Source organism: Ascaphus truei, chromosome 15 (genome assembly GCF_040206685.1).
Source record: "Ascaphus truei isolate aAscTru1 chromosome 15, aAscTru1.hap1, whole genome shotgun sequence".
Classification (NCBI taxonomy): Eukaryota; Metazoa; Chordata; class Amphibia; order Anura; family Ascaphidae; genus Ascaphus; species Ascaphus truei.
The window spans coordinates 38,661,224-38,680,878 of record NC_134497.1 but is presented as its reverse complement, the minus strand read 5'-3'; the positions used below and the strand labels follow the sequence as shown (position 1 = coordinate 38,680,878).

The 19,655-nt window shown below is 52.1% G+C and overlaps 2 protein-coding genes across 2 annotated transcripts in view; one reads left to right on the top strand and one right to left on the bottom strand.

The window, feature by feature from the left end:
* The window catches only part of MTCL2 (microtubule crosslinking factor 2), a 117,745-nt gene extending 99,531 nt beyond the window's left edge, over positions 1-18,214 (top strand). Inside the window, exons 10-15 of the mRNA XM_075572321.1 lie at positions 875-1,042; positions 6,184-6,423; positions 10,062-10,124; positions 13,296-13,366; positions 13,610-15,050; positions 16,110-18,214. Coding sequence (XP_075428436.1) covers positions 875-1,042; positions 6,184-6,423; positions 10,062-10,124; positions 13,296-13,366; positions 13,610-15,050; positions 16,110-16,247 — 2,121 coding nt within the window. The 3' untranslated portion in view covers positions 16,248-18,214. The remainder of the gene's footprint in view (positions 1-874; positions 1,043-6,183; positions 6,424-10,061; positions 10,125-13,295; positions 13,367-13,609; positions 15,051-16,109) is intronic.
* Positions 1-19,655, bottom strand: part of LOC142466841 (uncharacterized) — a 755,003-nt gene that overhangs the window by 408,588 nt on the left and 326,760 nt on the right. The gene's annotated exons all lie outside the window — the stretch shown is intronic.

The following is a 19,655-nucleotide window of genomic DNA, read 5'->3' as shown; positions in this document are numbered from 1 at the left end:
TCGAGGCGATACAGCGCCATGTGTTTTCCGGGAGATGATCCTCATTGAGTTCAGTTGGGATTTTTCCACCTGACCACATACAATTGTCCCGATTAGACTTGGACGCCCAAGAAAGCGCACTCATTCAGTTCAGCGTTAAAGCAGCTATCTGTTCCTGGGGGTCTCGCGGAGCGGCGCTGTTTTTATCTCCGGGGATTCCCCGGTTCCGGAGATATTCACTTTTTTTTTGTGTCTCGCTGTGTCTCGGTTCCTTTTGAGAAATCAATATGGCTGCCACCCTGTCGTTGGCCAATAGGAAGCCGCCATGTCATCAGCCCATGATATGGCATCTTCCGAATGGACGGGTTTTTCTTTGATTATTACTTTTTTCTCGGCACGTGAAGAGGCCGTATCCCGGAAACAGGGTTGTCCCCAGAGCTAGCGCTCCATCTGTGCAAACTCCTTTTTAGTACACGGTGACACAGTGAGCGGAGACTTGGGGGGGTGGGGGGGGGTAATTTCCTCCTGGCTGCTCCCTTCGGTCTGATGTCCCTGTGTGTTCAACAGGAGTTTGTGCAGGCAGAGTCCCCACTCTCCACCCTCCTCATCAGAGAGCCAGTAAAGATAAGGACGGGGTGGGGTACGGATAAAGAAAAAAATTGATTGACAAACCCTCCCTCATTCCGAGGCCTCATAAGGAAATCAATTTGGAATTGAATTCCAAAGAAACAAAAGCAGACAGATCTTTGCTATTGGCACCGTTAGGCCTGCGTGGGAGGCCTATTTGAAAGAAGCCGAAATACCGTGGGATTTGGCAGGACGGACAGGCGCTCTGGGTAGGGTTACCCCGTATGTCTGTCTCTTTAGTTCTTCCTTGGACGGTGTGTATTCCCAGACCCGAGAATTCGTCAAGACCCTGTCCGACACCAAGGAGATCCTGAAGGCGCTGTGCAGGGCGCTGCGGGACGAGAGGGGAGGGGTGACCGAGCTGCAGCAGCAGTTTGCCATCGCCAAGTCGGCCTGGGAAATCGAAAGGACGGAGCTCACGTGCCACGTTGCCCAGGTCAGTTAAAAGAGCGCCCCCCCCCCCCGCCCCGGGGGCGCCTGCGGAGGTATCTAGGGAAGCAGGGGGTCCCCGGAGCTGATATGAACGCGGTTCGGGTCCCGAGACCCCCTCCTCACCGATGCTAAAAAAATAAATAAGAAAAAGATTGGAGGAACGATGTCTTTAGGATCTGGAGCAGGGATTCCCAACACGGGCTGCGTGAGGCGTCGCTGAGGGGTTCTCTGCCAAATAATCAGTACTGTCGTCAGCCAGGCAGTGTAGGGGGGTCCTGAGCCTGTGGCGGGGGGCCCCTAACTGCACCTTAGCGTGGGCGGTATCGCTGCCATAACACGAGCTTCCCACAATGCTTTTCAACCACAGCAGCAAGGCATTGTGGGACGTGGCTTTGGAAGCTCCTACAGTGAGGGACAGCGATACCTCCCATGCTGCCTGCACACACTGAGGGGCAGTTTGGGGGGATTATTATGCGTGTGTCCCCCCAACGAGCTCAGGACACCACACTGCCTGGGATCGCTTCACAGTCTGTTAGCGATAGTGTGATGGGTCACTGATGAGATTGATTCATTAGGGGTTTGGGGGGGAGAGTAATATTTGCAAGCAAGGGGAGCACAGGGTAATACAGATTGGGGGACTTTGGTATAGAGGAATGGCTATCGGGGTCAGTGGCGGATTTCCCATTAGGCCTGATTGGCCCGGGCCTAAGCGGCAAAAATTTCCGCGCTCTCTGGCCTGATGGGAAATTCCTTACCTGCTGCCACCTCCCCCTTCCGCCTTCCTGCCGCCTCCCCCTTCCTGCCGCCTCCGCCTTCCTGCCGCCTCTGCCTTGCTGTCCCCTTCCTGCCGCCTCCCCCTTGCTGCCCCCTTCCTGCCGCCTCCTCCTTGCTGCCCCCTTCCTGCCGCCTCCCTCTTGCTGCCCCCTTCCTGCCGCCTCCCCCTTGCTGCCCCCTTCCTGCCACCTCCCCCTTTCTGCCCCCCTTCTTGCCGCCTCCCCGTTCCTGCCACCTCCGCCTTGCTGCCGCCATCCTGCCGCCTCCCCCTTCCTGCCGCCCTCCCCCTTCCTGCCGCCCTCCCCCTTCCTGCCGCCCTCCCCCTTCCTGCCGCCCTCCCCCTTCCTGCCGCCCTCCCCCTTCCTGCCGCCCTCCCCCTTCCTGCCGCCCTCCCCCTTCCTGCCGCCCTCCCCCTTCCTGCCGCCCTCCCCTTCCTGCCGCCCTCCCCTTCCTGCCGCCCTCCCCCTTCCTGCCGCCCTCCCCCTTCTTGCCGCCCTCCCCCTTCTTGCCGCCCTCCCCCTTCTTGCCGCCCTCCCCCTTCTTGCCGCCCTCCCCCTTCTTGCCGCCCTCCCCCTTCCTGCCGCCCTCCCCCTTCCTGCCGCCCTCCCCCTTCCTGCCGCCCTCCCCCTTCCTGCCGCCCTCCCCCTTCCTGCCGCCCTCCCCTTCCTGCCGCCCTCCCCCTTCTTGCCGCCCTCCCCCTTCTTGCCGCCCTCCCCCTTGCTGCCGCCTCCCCTTGCTGCCGCCTCCCTCCCCCTTCCTGCCGCCTCCCTCCCCCTTCCTGCCGCCTCCCTCCCCCTTCCTGCCGCCACCCTCCCCCTTCCTGCCGCCACCCTCCCCCTTCCTGCCGCCCTCCCCCTTCCTGCCGCCCTCCCCCTTCCTGCCGCCCTCCCCCTTCCTGCCGCCCTCCCCTTCCTGCCGCCCTCCCCCTTCTTGCCGCCCTCCCCCTTCTTGCCGCCCTCCCCCTTCTTGCCGCCCTCCCCCTTGCTGCCGCCTCCCCTTGCTGCCGCCTCCCTCCCCCTTCCTGCCGCCTCCCTCCCCCTTCCTGCCGCCACCCTCCCCCTTCCTGCCGCCACCCTCCCCCTTCCTGCCGCCTCCCCTTGCTGCCGCCCTCCCCCTTCCGCCCTCCCCCTTCCTGCCGCCCTCCCCCTTCCTGCCGCCCTCCCCCTTCCTGCCGCCTCTCCCCCTTCCTGCCGCCTCCCCCTTCCTGCCGCCTCTCCCCCTTCCTGCCGCCTCTCCCCCTTCCTGCCGCCTCTCCCCCTTCCTGCCGCCTCCCCCTTCCTGCCGCCTCTCCCCCTTCCTGCCGCCTCTCCCCCTTCCTGCCGCCTCCCCCTTCCCTCCGCCTCCCTTGGTAACCTCCAAATATAGCAGGTACCGAGCAACGCACAATTTCTTATTGTCCTATGGACTGAAATATGTGAAAAGGTTTAAATGAAGCACAGAGTTTTCTGTGATTTAGTGCCATTAAAACCTGGCGCCCGCGTGCACACGTAAATATTCGTTCTGCCGCCGTAGCGCTCGCCGCTGTGCAGGAGGGAGGGGAGTACAGATTGCCACTGAGGCGTATATATACCTTGTTGCTAATTGGAGAGAAGCTCAGACCCTGAGAGGGGGGGCCGGGCACCTTTAAAAAACTAAAAAAAACTTTAGTGCAGGGGTGGCCAACTGCAGTCCTCAAGGGCCATCAACAGGGCAGGATTTCGGGATGTCCCTGCTTCAGCACAAGTGGCTCAATCAGTCCCTGCTTCAGCACAGGTAGCTCAATTAGTGGCTCAGCCGCTGACGCATTACTGCAGGCTTCGGGCCTTTATAATACAAATTAAAAATAAAATCTCCCCTAAGGGAACGTCGCAGGGTACTCACAGGGTTAAATGCATGGGGAGTGGAGCCGGAGGGGAGTCCAGCTTTAAGGGCAGAGTATTGCACTAGTTCAGACCTGGGCAGGTGCGGTAATTAGCTGCTCGTTTAATTAACACCCTTAAGATGGAGAAGTGCTGGGAGAGCAGGGAAGGGGTGGGATGAGGGACTTTGTTTAACCAACTGGAGATTACCATACATAGCACAAAAGGGGTCTCCCGGGATGTACGAGGTCAAGGTCATTCTGCGGGTCAAGGTCATTCTGCAGAACCCGAAATGTATTAACGACGTCACACCGTGCTCTAAGTATGTACACACACTGTTATATAAACTCGCAGGCACTTGTATAAACACACGCACACTTGTATAAACACGCGCACATGTATAAACACGCGCACTTGTATAAACACGCGCACTTGTATAAACACGCGCACATGTATAAACACGCGCACTTGTATAAACACACGCGCTTCGCACACACTTGTATAAACACACGCGCTTCGCACACACTTGTATAAACACACGCGCTTCGCACACACTTGTATAAACACACGCGCTTTTATATAAACAAAAGCACACACACTAAACAAACATACACGCTTGTATAAACACACACACTTGTGTATACTACACACACACACCTATATAAGGATTGCAGATCCCTCTGTAAAAGCAGCCTATTAATTATAAACGTCGCACACACTTGTATAAAGACACGCACTTCGCACACACTTGTATAAACACACGCACTTCGCACACACTTGTATAAACACACGCACTTCGCACACACTTGTATAAACACACGCACTTCGCACACACTTGTATAAACACACGCACTTCGCACACACTTGTATAAACACACGCACTTCGCACACACTTGTATAAACACACGCACTTTTATATAAACAAACGCACACACACTAAACAAACATACACGCTTGTATAAACACACACACTTGTGTATACTGTGTGTGTGTATAGATACACACACACCTATATAAGGATTGCAGATCCCTCTGTAAAAGCAGCCTATTAATTATAAACGTTGCACGCTGATGTAAGAGAGCTGCTCTCTGCGGGGGCCCCGAGCCCTGCATGGAAACAGCCGTGAGGAGAGAGCACAGCAGGCTCGGTACACACGACTAGGCCTCAGGAGAGGTGTAATAATGACATGGCTGGGCCCTCCTCGCATGTTCAGGAGGAGAAACAATAATACATATACATTTGTGTGCATGTCAAAACCCAAATGTGCAGTATTATATGTGTGTGTATATATCCATTTGCTATATACATATTTTTTATATATATATATATATATATATATATACGCACACACACACACACACACACACACACACACACACACACACACACACACACACACACACACACACACACACACACACACACACACACACACACACACACACACACACACACACACACACACACTATGTAACACCAGGTTCTGTAGGGGTATACATAAGAAAGTAGTGGTACTGCATACCCTGCCTATTATACCTTTAATGTGTTAAAGAGAGAACACATATGAACACTTGTCCCTCGAAGGAAACCAGACCCTCTGAATGTTTTATGAGGACAGCAGGTTGTGAGACGCGGTTTAGCTGGATGTATTAATTATGTATGTTTGGTTAACGAGCCTCGGTTGTAATAAACACGTGTGTGTCTCTAATAGCGCTATAAACAATACAACTGCCAATAGCCGTCACAGCAAACGGCCCCTCGAACATAGTGTCCTGTCTGGAACGGCAGCAGCACTGGAGGATTCTGTCCTGTCTGGAACGGCAGCAGCACTGGAGGATTCTGGGAAAAAGTGCAGAGCCGGGTCTCTGTGTCAAGTCACCCTTCATTAGAATGGGAGACAATGTAATTGAACAGCTCACCGGCCTGTATAGAGTCCAGAATCATATTGGCCATTCCAGAAGTGTTCACCATTTCTGAAGTGAGTCTTGAATCACGGCAACCCGGACTGAAGTGATTCTAATTATTACAGAAGTGGGCCTCAAAATCCCTGATAGCCGTTCCAGAACAGAGAGGTCAGAAGCATGATGATCATTGGAGGAGAGAGCGCTCCAAGTCATGTTGACCATACCAAATGCGAGAGTCTGGCGCCATGTAGAAGTTAATGTTGACCCTACCGACCATCCAACATTTTGCACACAATAATAGGTAGCATTGTATCTCCTCGTGCTGGATGGACTTACTTCCAGGCATTTCCTTTGGAACGTCCTCTAACCAATGCAGCTTTACAACACCCACAAAAAACTTGATGTTTTATAGGTACAGCTGGTGTTACATAACCCAAAATATGTAGACACGAGTCCAGTATGATGACCACTCTAACTGTGATGGTCTGAAATCACGCTGACTATTGCAGTAACAAGTAACGAAGAATGGACAATTTCTCTCTGTGGGTTGGGAAGTTTCTTTATCCTATGGATTCTGCTCTTGCTGTACGGATGTGTGAATCTCACAGGTTTTGCTCTGCCCCTATAGCTGGACGCTGGGCAGCACGGCGCAGACAGAGTACCTCCAGACCTGAAGACCGCTTTGGAGAGAGAGACGCACCAGCATCTCCTGGCCGAGTCCTACAGTGCGGTGATGGATCTCACCAAGCAGCTGCAGGTCAACGAGAAGAACTGGACCCAGGAGAAGGAGGAGCTTGTGGGCCGGTTCCAGGAGGAGCAGAAGCAGGCGGAGCAGCAGATAAAGGAGCTTCAGAATAAACTCAAACAGGTGAGAACGCATAAGCCAAGCCCAACCCCGAGCAAGACTCACATGGTCCATCAAAACCTGAGTCCTGTCCCCAACAGTGGCAGCACTAGAGGATTCTGGGTAGGGTACAGAACAGGTCAAGATACACCCACTCAAGATTAGACAATGAGAAAAGAAATCCCTGCCCCGGAGAGCTTACAATCTATACAGATTTGTAAAAATAAAAAAGTTGTATGAAGCTAACGGTGTAAGCAACGCGCAAAAAATAGGCATTGAGAGCACCCGGGGTCTGTCATGAGGAGTCCCTGCTCCAAAGAGCTTACAATCTAATGTTGACACCTAATGCACAGAGAGACAGGGACTTGCCCAAGGTCACAGGGAGAGCTGATGCGGCTTTGATCCGGATCCACCTGCTCAGGAGACAGTGACACAGCAGTTGTAGTTTAAAGTTGGCTTGGAAACACGGTGAGCGGAGACTTGGGAGGAGGTTTGATTCCCTGTGTGTGATGTCACCATGTGCTCAGTAGGAGATTGCGCAGGCAAAGCCCCCTCTCTCCTCCCTCCTTATCGACTTTAACAGGGACAGGGTGGGAAAGAGCAGTGGTTTCCGGCACTAGTCCCCAAGTACCCCCTACCAGTCCATGTTTTAAGGCTATCCTCGCATGAGTATACTATCTAGGTAGAAACCCCAATTGAGCACTCAGTACATATATAAAAAGTACACGGGACTGTAATAAATGAGATTCATACATATACATACATTTAGGATTAATTTAGGTGAGCGATTTTATTTCTCTTTATATGGTATCCTGGCATGTGCACAGATGGCCCCAATCCTTTGGAGAGATCCCCATGTGCGGTAGCAGGAATACCGTTCACACCTGGCCTGTTCGGTGTCCCCGAGGGCCAGATTTGGGAACCTCGGGGATAGAGGTTGTGTAAACACTTGACAGCAGCAGCTCCAATTTAGAGGTCCAACTGAAACGAAAATTCTTCTTCATTTCTTAAAACGCCAAATCAGCCAAATGTTTAATTAAAGTCTGATTAAATTTGTACCCTTAAAGGGCTGAACCCTAACAAACTACTTTTACACGTCCCTACAGCTTAAAGCTGCCGTTCCCTCGTTATGTCCTATTTTTAAAAGGACACCCCATGTAGAATTTTAAAACGGATTGCCGACTTTATTTTTGCTTGTTTTGCGAAAGGCCCCAAGCCTGTAGTAGAGTGCCCACTCGGGAACTGCTGCCATTCTCACCTTCCCCATCCCTCCAGGCAGCACAGAGCTGATTTCCATTCAGACCACAAAGGGTCTTACCAGAAAATGGGATTCATGTCGTGTCCGTTCCAGTCATTTTGGCGGCAGAATGGCCAGCGATATTTTGCCCCTAATTATACCCCACACGTCTCAGCCAGGCCTGCCCTTCCCCATTATCTCTTACCATACACTGCTTCCACTGCCGCCAGGGATTCTGGGTAATGACATGGAAATGAGCACGCACTTTCGCTTCTTCCCCACTTTGACACGGATCCCCTATAAGCGTTTGCCTGCCGTATGACACAGCTTTCCAGCACAGCCTGGGTGAAAGTGCAGAGCCAGTAACCCACTCACAGACACCTGTCGGCCTTTGGGTCTCAGTGTGAGGCTGGTTATACTGGCCTGCAATGTGAAGCCAGGACAGGTTTCAACCCCACCTGAAACAAGTTACCCACCATAATTTAATGTGCACCTCCTTATAGAAACCTAGAATTGTATTTTATGTCTTTATTTATATAGCGCCATTAATGTACATAGCGCTTCACAGTAGTAATACACGGGGTAATCAAATAAATAACAGATAATATAAATAACAGGTCATGGGAATAAGTGCTTCAGACATAAAAGTAACATTAAGGAAGAGGAGTCCCTGTCCCGAGGAGCTTACAGTCTAATTGGTAAGTAGGGAGAACGTACAGAGACAGTAGGACGGAATTCTGCTAAGTGCGTCTGCAGGGGGCCAAGCTTTATGTATCATGTGTTCAGAATATCCACAGTGCTATTCATATGCTTCTTTAAGCAAGTGTGTCTTAAGGTGGGTCTTAAGGTAGCATGTGACGGCAGATAAGAGCCCCGCGTCCCGTCCCCCTCCGACCTGCTGTAACACCTCACACCCTATTATATCCACCGCTGTCTCTCCTAGTTAGGATTTCCTTCTGTCTATCCCCAAGCACGTTTGATTTCCCTTATTGTATTAGCCCTTTACCACCTCTGCTGGGGTCCGTTCCACGCATCCACTCCCCTTTCCACGAAGAAGTACTTTCTCACATCTCCCCTGAGCCTCCCACCCCCCAGCCTTGGGCCGAGGACTGGCGGCGCCGGCCCGCGCACCACCAGCCCTGTACCTGCACTCTGGAGGTCCCCGCTGCCTCCTCCCTCCGCGGCTGACTACGTGCTGTGACGCCTCAGCCGGCCGGAGCTACAAGCCTCTGGTGATCCGGCGCGGTGACGCGCCACGTGGTACGCGAGGGAACCAATCACAGATTGGATCCCAGCAGCCAATCTGACGACAGGCAGTGCTGTGCTGTGTGTGATGCCCCCCCCCCACCCCCACGGCGTGGCCGTGCCCACCTGACCCGTTTTGGCCTCGCCCCCCGCGTCGAAAAAAGTTAATCGCAGTGCAGTGACTTGCAAGGCAGCCGTGGGGGTGCGTGCAGCGGTACGAGAATGACCTCTTCTCTCTCTTTCTGAGATACGCTTCCCCCCTGCACCGTGTTCAAACCCTGGATGTAATGATCCTAATGGTATCAGTGTGCTTTCTAATTGTATGTATGTGTGTGGAGCGCTCACGGTGTACTCGGCACTTTGCAAGAGAGACGATACGGTACAGGGAATTATAATGCAATACGTGCAACAGACCCAATCAGACCGCAGGAAATCCCTGCCCCGGAGAGCTTACAATCTAAGCCAATTAGAATAGAAAGCCGCCGTTGGTAGTTTGTTCGACTGCTTAAAAATGAACATGCTGCAATGTAGAGTGACTCGAGTATCTCTGGCTCCTAGCAACCCACAGCTCATTTTCCCGGCGATAAAAGAGAACTGGTCTTTGAAGTGGGTGGTGCGGTTGACCATGTCATATTCTCGCTCCGGTTTTTCTGGCACCATGAAAAAAAAATTTGAGTGTAAGCTCTTCGAGGCAAAAAAATACAAACCTACTGTTCCCCTCTTCAACCCCGTTATATTTTCTAGCTACGGAATTCTGCGCCCCCCCCCCCACCTCCCCCCACACACACACAGTCGCAGTGCTTTTTATTCTCCCCCCCCATTCCTCCCCCCCCCCCACAGTCCCATTGCTTTATATTCTGCGCCCCCCCTCTCCTCCCCCCCCCACAGTCCCATTGCTTTTTATTCTGCGCCCCCTCTCTTCCCCCCCCCCCCCCCACAGTCCCATTGCTTTTTATTCTGCGCCCCCCCTCTCCTCCCCCCCCCCCACAGTCCCATTGCTTTTTATTCTGCGCCCCCCCTCTCCTTCCCCCCCCCCCCACAGTCCCATTGCTTTTTATTCTGCGCCCCCCCTCTCTTCCCCTCCCCCCCTCTCTTCCCCCCCCCCCCCCACAGTCCCATTGCTTTTTATTCTGCGCCCCCAGTGTACGGTTGTTACCTTTACTGCTTTCTCTTGCCTTAGCTCCAGAAGGAGGCCGACCCCTGGGTGAGGAGGCCAGAGAGGACGAGCGGATGTTGGAAGGAGGTAGGGCGTTGTGTTTGGGATCGGGAGATATATAGACGATGTCCCACGTTCCGAAGAACTCGGCCATCCAGTTAACTCTTTGAGTCCTCCATGACGTAGCGCACGCTAGGGGCCCCATGACATACAGGGCGCATCATGCGTTCGAATCTCGTTCTCTGGGGAGGTTTGGGGGGGGGGGGTCGCGTTTGCTGATTTATTGCAGAATCTGCCACTTCCGTTCACGTTTTGCCAGCGACCACGTGATTGCTGCGCCAACCGATCGTGTGGCCGGAAGATCGTGGCACTCGGGTGGTGCCGGTCTTTGAGCACTCAAACGGTTAAGTAAAAAAGACGCCCAGAGATGTAGCAGCATGGGACAGTATAAGTATTTGTAATGTCGGACACTTCCGGTAACTGTGAGGCCATACTGTTTACTCGCCGCGTTCCTGGGGACCGCAGGGCACTAATGGCGGTGAGATGTTTACGGCTGCGGCCCCGCTGCCTGCGCTGAACGCGCGCCTGGGAGGCTGGCGGCGCCTGCAGCCGAATTCCCCGGGCTGCAGGGGGAGAGACAGCAATGTGACAGGGGCGCGGCCATGACATCACCCGGCAGGTTCACCCTCATTGGCTGAACCCGCCGGAGGGCGTGGCCTAGTGCTCCATCGCGACTTCTGATCTCAATTTTCTTGAGAGCAGGAGTTTCTGTCGGCGCAGCGCGGCGCCCCCCCCCCCCCTCGCAGCGGGCCCGCCCCCATTGTGGGGCGGCTCTTGTCCCTGCAGCGTCCGCCACAGCGGGCGCTGCAGTAGCCAGCGGAGACGTGGCCTAATGGTGGTACATCTGGGGGGTTGACATTTTACCCAAACCTGACGGCTATAAATATTTTGTATCATTTGTTGAAATGAGTTTGTGAGATTTGGGAGGGGGGTGATTTCCTCGGGCTGCTCCCTTTTGTTTGATGTCTGTGTGGTTTCAACAAGAGTTTGCGCTGGCAGGGTCCCTCTCCACACCCCCTTACATGTTACATTTGATTGATAAACACTCCCCCCATTCACAGGCCCGGAAGCATGTTATTGGTAATGAATTTCCAGGGAAACCAAAGAAGCCAGATTTTTGCTTTTGGCACTGCTAGATTTGCTTGGGGGTTTTGCTCGGGCCGCATGAGGTCACTCGGTAAAGAGTAATCCGTGCCCGCGATTAATAGTGAATCTGCACAACCTTTTTTCCCCTGTGGCTCCTGCTAGAGCCTGCGTGTGTTCCCAGCCCGGGGTGTAGCAGCGCATGCTGTAGGAAGCTGATTCTCGGGGGGGGGGGGGGGGGGTAGTTGTGACCATGTGTTGAACAGCTGCCATGCCCGGCAGGGTGACGGTAACTGTATATCTCCAGCCGCCATGTGCTACGGACGTGCCGTGAGCCAACGGCTTTGGCAATCCTCTCCCCGAGTCTGCTTAACGGTGCGATCCCACACTGCCGGCCAGGAAACAACCTTTTGTAGCCAATGTAACCGTTTCATTGGGTTTCCTCAACTAATCTAACCGAACCAATAGCAACAATTGGCTGTTCTCTCAGTTTGGGTGGGGGGGGGGTGCAAATGAATGTTTGCACATTTAGGGGATGTGTTTGCCAATCCGGTGTTTTGGTTTTCTTTACCCTTAGCCCACCCTGTCTTGATCAGAGAGCCAATAAAGATAGAGGGAGAGGGGCCTTGCCTGTGCAAACTCTTAAGAGTTAAGGCCCTAGGCACTTAGCTGTGGCAGCCGCTTCATTGCTGCCGCCCTCCTCCTGAGCGTGAAATGACACAGCAGGCGTCGCGTTGCCTTGGTAACACTATTTAATTTGCCGCTGTGATATCGCGTTGCAATTGCAACGAGACGCCGTGTGCCGTTCAGGAGGAGGGTGCAGCAAGGAGGCAACCGCCACAGCGAAGTGCCTTCCCGTCAGGCCCGAGAGTGCGGCAAATGCATATGGGGTCGCAACATTTTGTCCGCCCGGGCCTAATGGGAAATCCGCCGCTGCTTGTTGCACACGGGGATATCCGACAGAAGGGGAACAGAGTCTAGTCAGGGAAGCCGTCTAGTCCTGGGGCTCCCTGCCGAGGCGTGAGTCTTATCAGTGAAGCAGTCTTCTCCTGGGGCTCCCTGCCGAGGCGTGAGTCTTATCAGTGAAGCAGTCTTCTCCTGGGGCTCCCTGCCGAGGCGTAAGTCTTATCAGGGAAGCCGTCTTCTCCTGGGGCTCCCTGCCGAGGCGTAAGTCTTATCAGGGAAGCCGTCTTCTCCTGGGGCTCCCTGCCGAGGCGTAAGTCTTCTCAGTGAAGCAGTCTTCTCCTGGGGCTCCCTGCCGAGGCGTGAGTCTTATCAGTGAAGCAGTCTTCTCCTGGGGCTCCCTGCCGAGGCGTAAGTCTTATCAGGGAAGCCGTCTTCTCCTGGGGCTCCCTGCCGAGGCGTAAGTCTTATCAGGGAAGCCGTCTTCTCCTGGGGCTCCCTGCCAAGGCGTAAGTCTTATCAGTGAAGCAGTCTTCTCCTGGGGCTCCCTGCCGAGGCGTAAGTCTAAGTCCCCGCTAGCGCTGAGCGGGCGGCGCTTGCGAAGGAGACTTGCATATATAGATATGTGTAAGTCCCCGCTCATGCGCGGGCACACGCTCAGCCACGATCAGCGCTTAGGTAAATAACAAATCTATACTTAACCGCGTGCTCAACTCCCCACAATGCGCCCCCCTCCTCCCCCGCGTACAACAGGACACCCGGCGCTCGTGCTTGGAGCGCTCTCTAAGCATGAGCGCGCTCAGCGCCAGCGGGGACTTAGCCTGAGTCTTATCGGTGAAGCAGTCTTCTCCTGGGGCTCCCTGCTGAGACGTGAGTCTTATCGGTGAAGCAGTCTTCTCCTGGGGCTCCCTGCTGAGACGTGAGTCTTATCGGTGAAGCAGTCTTCTCCTGGGGCTCCCTGCCGAGGTGTTTGAAGTCCAGGGATGAGCGGGAGGGGACCTGGGCAGCCGGGGTTACTTGTGTAGGAATAAAGCGCCCAGTTGCTCAGCGCGAGCTGGAAACGGACATCTTGCAGTGCGCGGGAGAGATTTATATCACATAAAACACCAGCACGTTTACTTCCCAGGGTCAGGGCTGCACACGGGTCCTAACTGGGCTGTGAACCCCTTGCATGGAGCGGGTGGAATTAAAGCCATTGTTACTTTGTTTCAGGCTCTCAATGACAACATGCAAGACAAGGACATAGATTGTGACACAGAGCCCACTGGGACCAGTTTAAAACGGTGAGGTTTATCCTGTTACTATGGCGATTTAGTACGGTGCTGTGTGACTTCCTATTTGAGAGCTACTTTTACTCTTTAAAAATATTTCTCCCATATATAATCTATATATCATTGGAAAAGCCTAGTCCCACCAGCTGTGTGGACACCGGACTCCCTCATACGTTATGGATCCTTTGCATCCTAAATTATATTCGAATCGCGTGTTTCCATTCACGAGTTTTACACGTTTGCATTTTTCCCCAGGACCAAGTCCGTGTCCTCGATATCCGAGTTTGAGAGTTTGCTGGACTCTTCTCCTTATCTTCCTGGCGACACGTCCCCCATCAGCGGTGAGGACACGAGAGGAGTCCTTCCGTATTCGCCGGTTGTACACAACAGTCCTGTGGCTTCAGACAACCAGAAATGCTGTACATATGGGAATAACAAGAAGTCGTTGTCTGAGCATCTCGCCAAGGACAACCTGGGTATCTCTTCCTGGGATTATACGATGGTTAACACAGTGAAAAATATGGATCCCTGGGAGAAGCAGATACAGAGAAGCTACACTGCCCCAGACAAGACCGGTATTCGGATTTATTACAGCCCACCAGTGGTACGGAGACTTGACATTCCTTTAGTCCAAAGCAAAGAAGGTAAGGTTCTGGTAGAGCCGGGATTCCTGTTCACCATGGCCAAGCCTGCAGAACCAGAAAAGTCGGGCAGATTGTTGGATAATACGTACAATCGGTGGCCGTGTAATTTCTCCAAGCAGGAGCGGGATCTGTTGGACACTGAGGCCGTAAAAGACTCCCCTTCGTCTGTCCCCGGGTTCCCGCCTTCGTTGGGTGACTTCGAGATTTCCGGCAACATGAGCGACGACATGAAAGAGATCACGAATTGCGTTAGACAAGCCATTCGCTCTGGCTCCCTGGAACGGAAGCCGAAGAGTGCATCAAGCCAGACCGTCGGGCTCTCCAACGTAGAGGTTCAGACTGTCCAGATGGTGAGCGTTGGTCTTCAAACTGATATCCCAAGAGCAAGTCTTCATACAAAGAGCTGGTCACCGAGAGGATCCTCTCTGCTATCTACAAGGAGCAAACACATCTCAACGTCCTTGGACAAAGTCCACTCCAGAGTCGATAGGCCATGCTGTTCTCCCAAGTTTGGCTCTCCTAAGCTGCAGAGAAGATCATCATCCAAGCTGGATGGTTCCAAGGACAGGAGCTTGTGGAACCTTCACCAAAACAAACAGAATGGGTCAGCTTGGGCGAGATCCACCACGACGAGGGACAGCCCTGTCCTGAGCACCATCAACGACGGCTCGTCCAGCCTGTTCAACTTGGTGGATCACGCCGGAAGCACAGAATCCCTGTGCAAAACAGGTCTCCCAGAGAGCAAGAACAAAGCAGATGCTCCCAAGTACGGCATTGTGCAGGAGTTCTTAAGGAACGTCTGTGGCCGTGCTGCTCAGAGTGCCAGCACGGCAGCCGAGAAGAGGGACATGGACGATAGCAGCAGAAGACCCGACAACCACGATCACTGCTCTTCTTTTACATGTCATTCATCCTACAAAGTCTCCAAGCTGCTGAGCAAGAAGATACAGAGACAACAATGCAACGATGATCAAAAGACCCCACCTCCAAGCCAAGGGGGCAAAGATGGAAACCCCAAGGACGCAGACGTCCTTTTATCTACTGCTAACGAAGTAAGTGATGTTCTCTGATTATCTTTCTGGCAAATCTCTACCTTGGTAGGACCCTTCTGCTTGATACCACTAGAGTTGCTTATATCAGGTAGCAAACCTCTACAGTGAATACGGGGTTAAAAGTTGCCCTGTTTAAATGAAGATAGCGGACAGGGGAGAGGATATATGGTGGGATGGTTTATATGGTTTAGAGAGTAGCCATTCAAGACAAAGGGAAGGGGAAAATGAGGGTTTCCCATCCACATTTAGGTGGACCTCTAAGAACCATTTTGCCCGTGTGAATGGTTCAGGATTTAGGAAACAGTGTATGGTTTCCGTTTTTCAAGGGACCTGCTCCCTGTTATCGCCTTCTCAAAACAAAGATGCAGAGTAATGCACTTCCGGACAGAAAAGGGATTACCCTCATTGCAGTCACTAAATGGTAAAAGTATACAAGACCGCAGCAGGGCAGAGCAGGGCAGCAGGGCAGCAGCAGTGCGGCATGGCAGCAGGGCAGGGCAGAGCAGCAGCAGTGCGGCAGAGCAGCAGCAGTGCGGCAGGGCAGAGCAGCAGCAGTGCGGCAGGGCAGAGCAGCAGGGCAGGGCAGAGCAGCAGCAGTGCGGCAGGGCAGGGCAGAGCAGCAGCAGTGCGGCAGAGCAGCAGCAGCAGGGCAGGGCAGAGCAGCAGCAGTGCGGCAGGGCAGGGCAGAGCAGCAGCAGTGCGGCAGAGCAGCAGCAGCAGCAGGGCAGGGCAGTAGGGACATCTGTTTGTACGCAACATCCGATCTGCTTGTGAAAACCTTTGCACTGAATTCCCATTTTAATCTCCCGGACACGTATTAATGGGAACGCTTCTATCTCCGGAACGGAGCGTTGGATTGTAAAAATCAAAACCGCGTTGGAAAGGGCGAAGAACCCCTAATAAAATATAGGGTACAATCTATTAAAGTAAGAACAAAATGTACATGGTGATCAGCGTGGGGACTGCGGCTTTAATACACCGTACTTGACACACAGCTGTAAATAATACTTGATGGAGCTAGTACTTAACGCACAGTTACTCTCTGATTTATGCTTTTAGGATTACGCCTGCGACTGCACCTCCCAGCCTCTCGCCTCCTGCTTCTCCAGCACCTACACACGTCCGCCCCACTCCAAATGCCAGCACCACTCGGACGCACCCCTCCCAGAGGACCGAGCGGGCGCTGCCTGCGATTGAGAAGGATCCCGGCCTTGTCGCCCTGCTGAGCGAGACCCCAGACTGCCATTCACCGACCAGCACAGAGGTATCCGGGCCTTGTCGCCCTGCTGAGCGAGACCCCAGACTGCCATTCACCGACCAGCACAGAGGTATCCGGGCCTTGTCGCCTAGCTACGTGAGACCCCAGACTGCCAATCACCGACCAGCACAGAGGTATCCAGGCCTTGTCGCCTTGCTACGTGAGACCCCAGACTGCCAATCACCGACCAGCACAGAGGTATCCAGGCCTTGTCGCCTTGCTACGTGAGACCCCAGACTGCCAATCACCGACCAGCACAGAGGTATCCGGGCCTTGTCGCCCTGCTGAGCGAGGCCCCAGACTGCCATTCACCGACCAGTACAGAGGTATCCGGGCCTTGTCGCCTTCCTACGTGAGACCCCAGACTGCCAATCACCGACCAGCACAGAGGTGTCCGGGCCTTGTCGCCTAGCTACGTGAGACCCCAGACTGCCAATCACCGACCAGCACAGAGGTATCCGGGCCTTGTCGCCTTGCTACGCGAGACCCCACACTCCCAATTACCGACCTGCACAGAGGTATCCGGCGGGGATGTTACCCCAGTTTGTTACCCTTTTTCTCCCAAAGGGGCTTGTTGAGGCCTCGCTGGCGGAGGGAAGGGTTATAAGGACAGCCCGGGATACGTGAAAGCGCTTAGATAACCCGTCGGTTAGGCGCATGTACCTGATCGAGGAAGGAGCGCCGCGCAGATTATAGTGCAGCGGCCATCTTTAAAAGGTTCCCGGAGAAATTACATCTGTATCCATGTTTTTCCAAAGTAGAGAAGTAGCACTGGGGCGGGTGACAAGACAAAATAAATGCCACTTGTGTGTGTATAGTCACACACATGTATACACACACAGGACTACCCCTCACTTGTCTCTTAACTGTGGAGAGCTAACTTAAAATGAAATGAAGATTGGCAGCTGTATAATGTGATTTTCTCCAGCCAAATATTCCCAGCATTTGTTAGCTTTATGATATCACACATCCTATGGGTGATGTCATAAGTAAACAAAAGGACTGACTTCATTATGGTTCAGAGGAGCAGTTGTAAAGGTTTTATTACAGCCCACTTCAGTGAGGCTCACTACTAATCTAGTTTCTGTTCCTACTGCACTTAACTCTCCCACTGCTAAATTGCGTGTAGGGGCTTGTGCATAATATATATACACACAGTGTGGTGGGAAAGGTGCCGTAACTCCATAAACACAATTAATTTGGATCAACTACAGATATATATACACACACACACACATACACACACACACACACACACACACACACACAGGTCGACAAATCACCAAAAAATCTACTCGCCGAACATAAAAATCTACTCGCCACCTAGTACCACACGTGTGCTGCTTGGGCCAATAGGAGCTCGCCACGATGTTAAATCCAGTCGCCCGGGGCGTGCAAATGTATAGGTTTGGTGTGTGTGTGTGTGTGTATATATATATATATCATTTCTGTCGTTGACACACACACCTATACCTAAACACACACACACCTATATCTAAACACACACCTACGCCTAAACACACACACCTATACCTACACACACACACACACATACACACCTATACCTAAACACTCACAAGCACCTATACCTAAACACTCACACACACCTATACCTAAACACTCACACACACCTATACCTAAACACACACACACACACACCTATACCTAAACACACACACACACCTATACCTAAACACACACACCTATACCTAAACACACACCTATACCTAAACACACACACCTATACCTAAACACACACACACACACCTATACCTAAACACACACACACCTATACCTAAACACACACACAAACACACACCTACATCTATACCTTAAAACACACACACACCTATACCTAAACACACACACACACACACCTATACCTAAACACACACACACACACACACACACACGTATACCGAAATACACACACACCTATAGCTAAACACACACACACCTATACCTAAACACACACACAAACACACACATACATCTATACCTTAACACACACACACCTATACCTAAACACACACCTACACCTAAACACACACACACCTATTCACACCTATACCTAAATACACACACACATACCTAACACACACACCCCTATACCTAAACACACACACACACACCTATACCTAAACACACACCTATACCTAAATACACACACCTATACCTAAACACACACACCTATACCTAAACACACACATACACACACGTATACCTAAACACACACCTATACCTAAACACACACATAAACACGCACCTACATCTATACCTTAACACACACATACCTATACCTAAACACACACACCTACACCTATACCTAAACACACACCTATACACACACACACAATTACCTAAACACACACACACCTATACCTAAACACACACCTATACCTAAACACACACACACACCTATACCTAAACACACACACAAACACACACCTACATCTATACCTTAAAACACACACACACCTATACCTAAACACACACACCGAAACACACACACACACACACACACACCTATACCTAAACACACACACACACACACGTATACCGAAATACACACACACCTATAGCTAAACACACACACACACCTATACCTAAACACACACACAAATACACACATACATCTATACCTTAATACACACACACCTATACCTAAACACACACACCTACACCTAAACACACACACACCTATTCACACCTATACCTAAATACACACACACATACCTAACACACACACCCCTATACCTAAACACACACACACACACCTATACCTAAACACACACCTATACCTAAATACACACACATACCTATACCTAAACACACACACCTATACCTAAACACACACAAACACACACCTATACCTAAACACACACACACACACACCTATACCTAAACACACACATAAACACGCACCTACATCTATACCTTAACACACACATACCTATACCTAAACACACACACCTACACCTATACCTAAACACACACACCTATACACACACACCTATACCTAAACACACACACACCTATACCTAAATACACACCTATACCTAAACACACACACACACATCTATACCTAAACACACACACACACACACACACACACACACACACACACACACACACCTATATCTAAACACACACACACACACACACCTATACCTAAACACACACACAAACACACACATACATATATACCTTAACACACACACACCTATACCTAAACACACACACCTACACCTAAACACACACCTATACACACACACACACATACCTAACACACACTCCCCTATACCTAAACACACACACACACACACCTATATCTAATCACACGCACC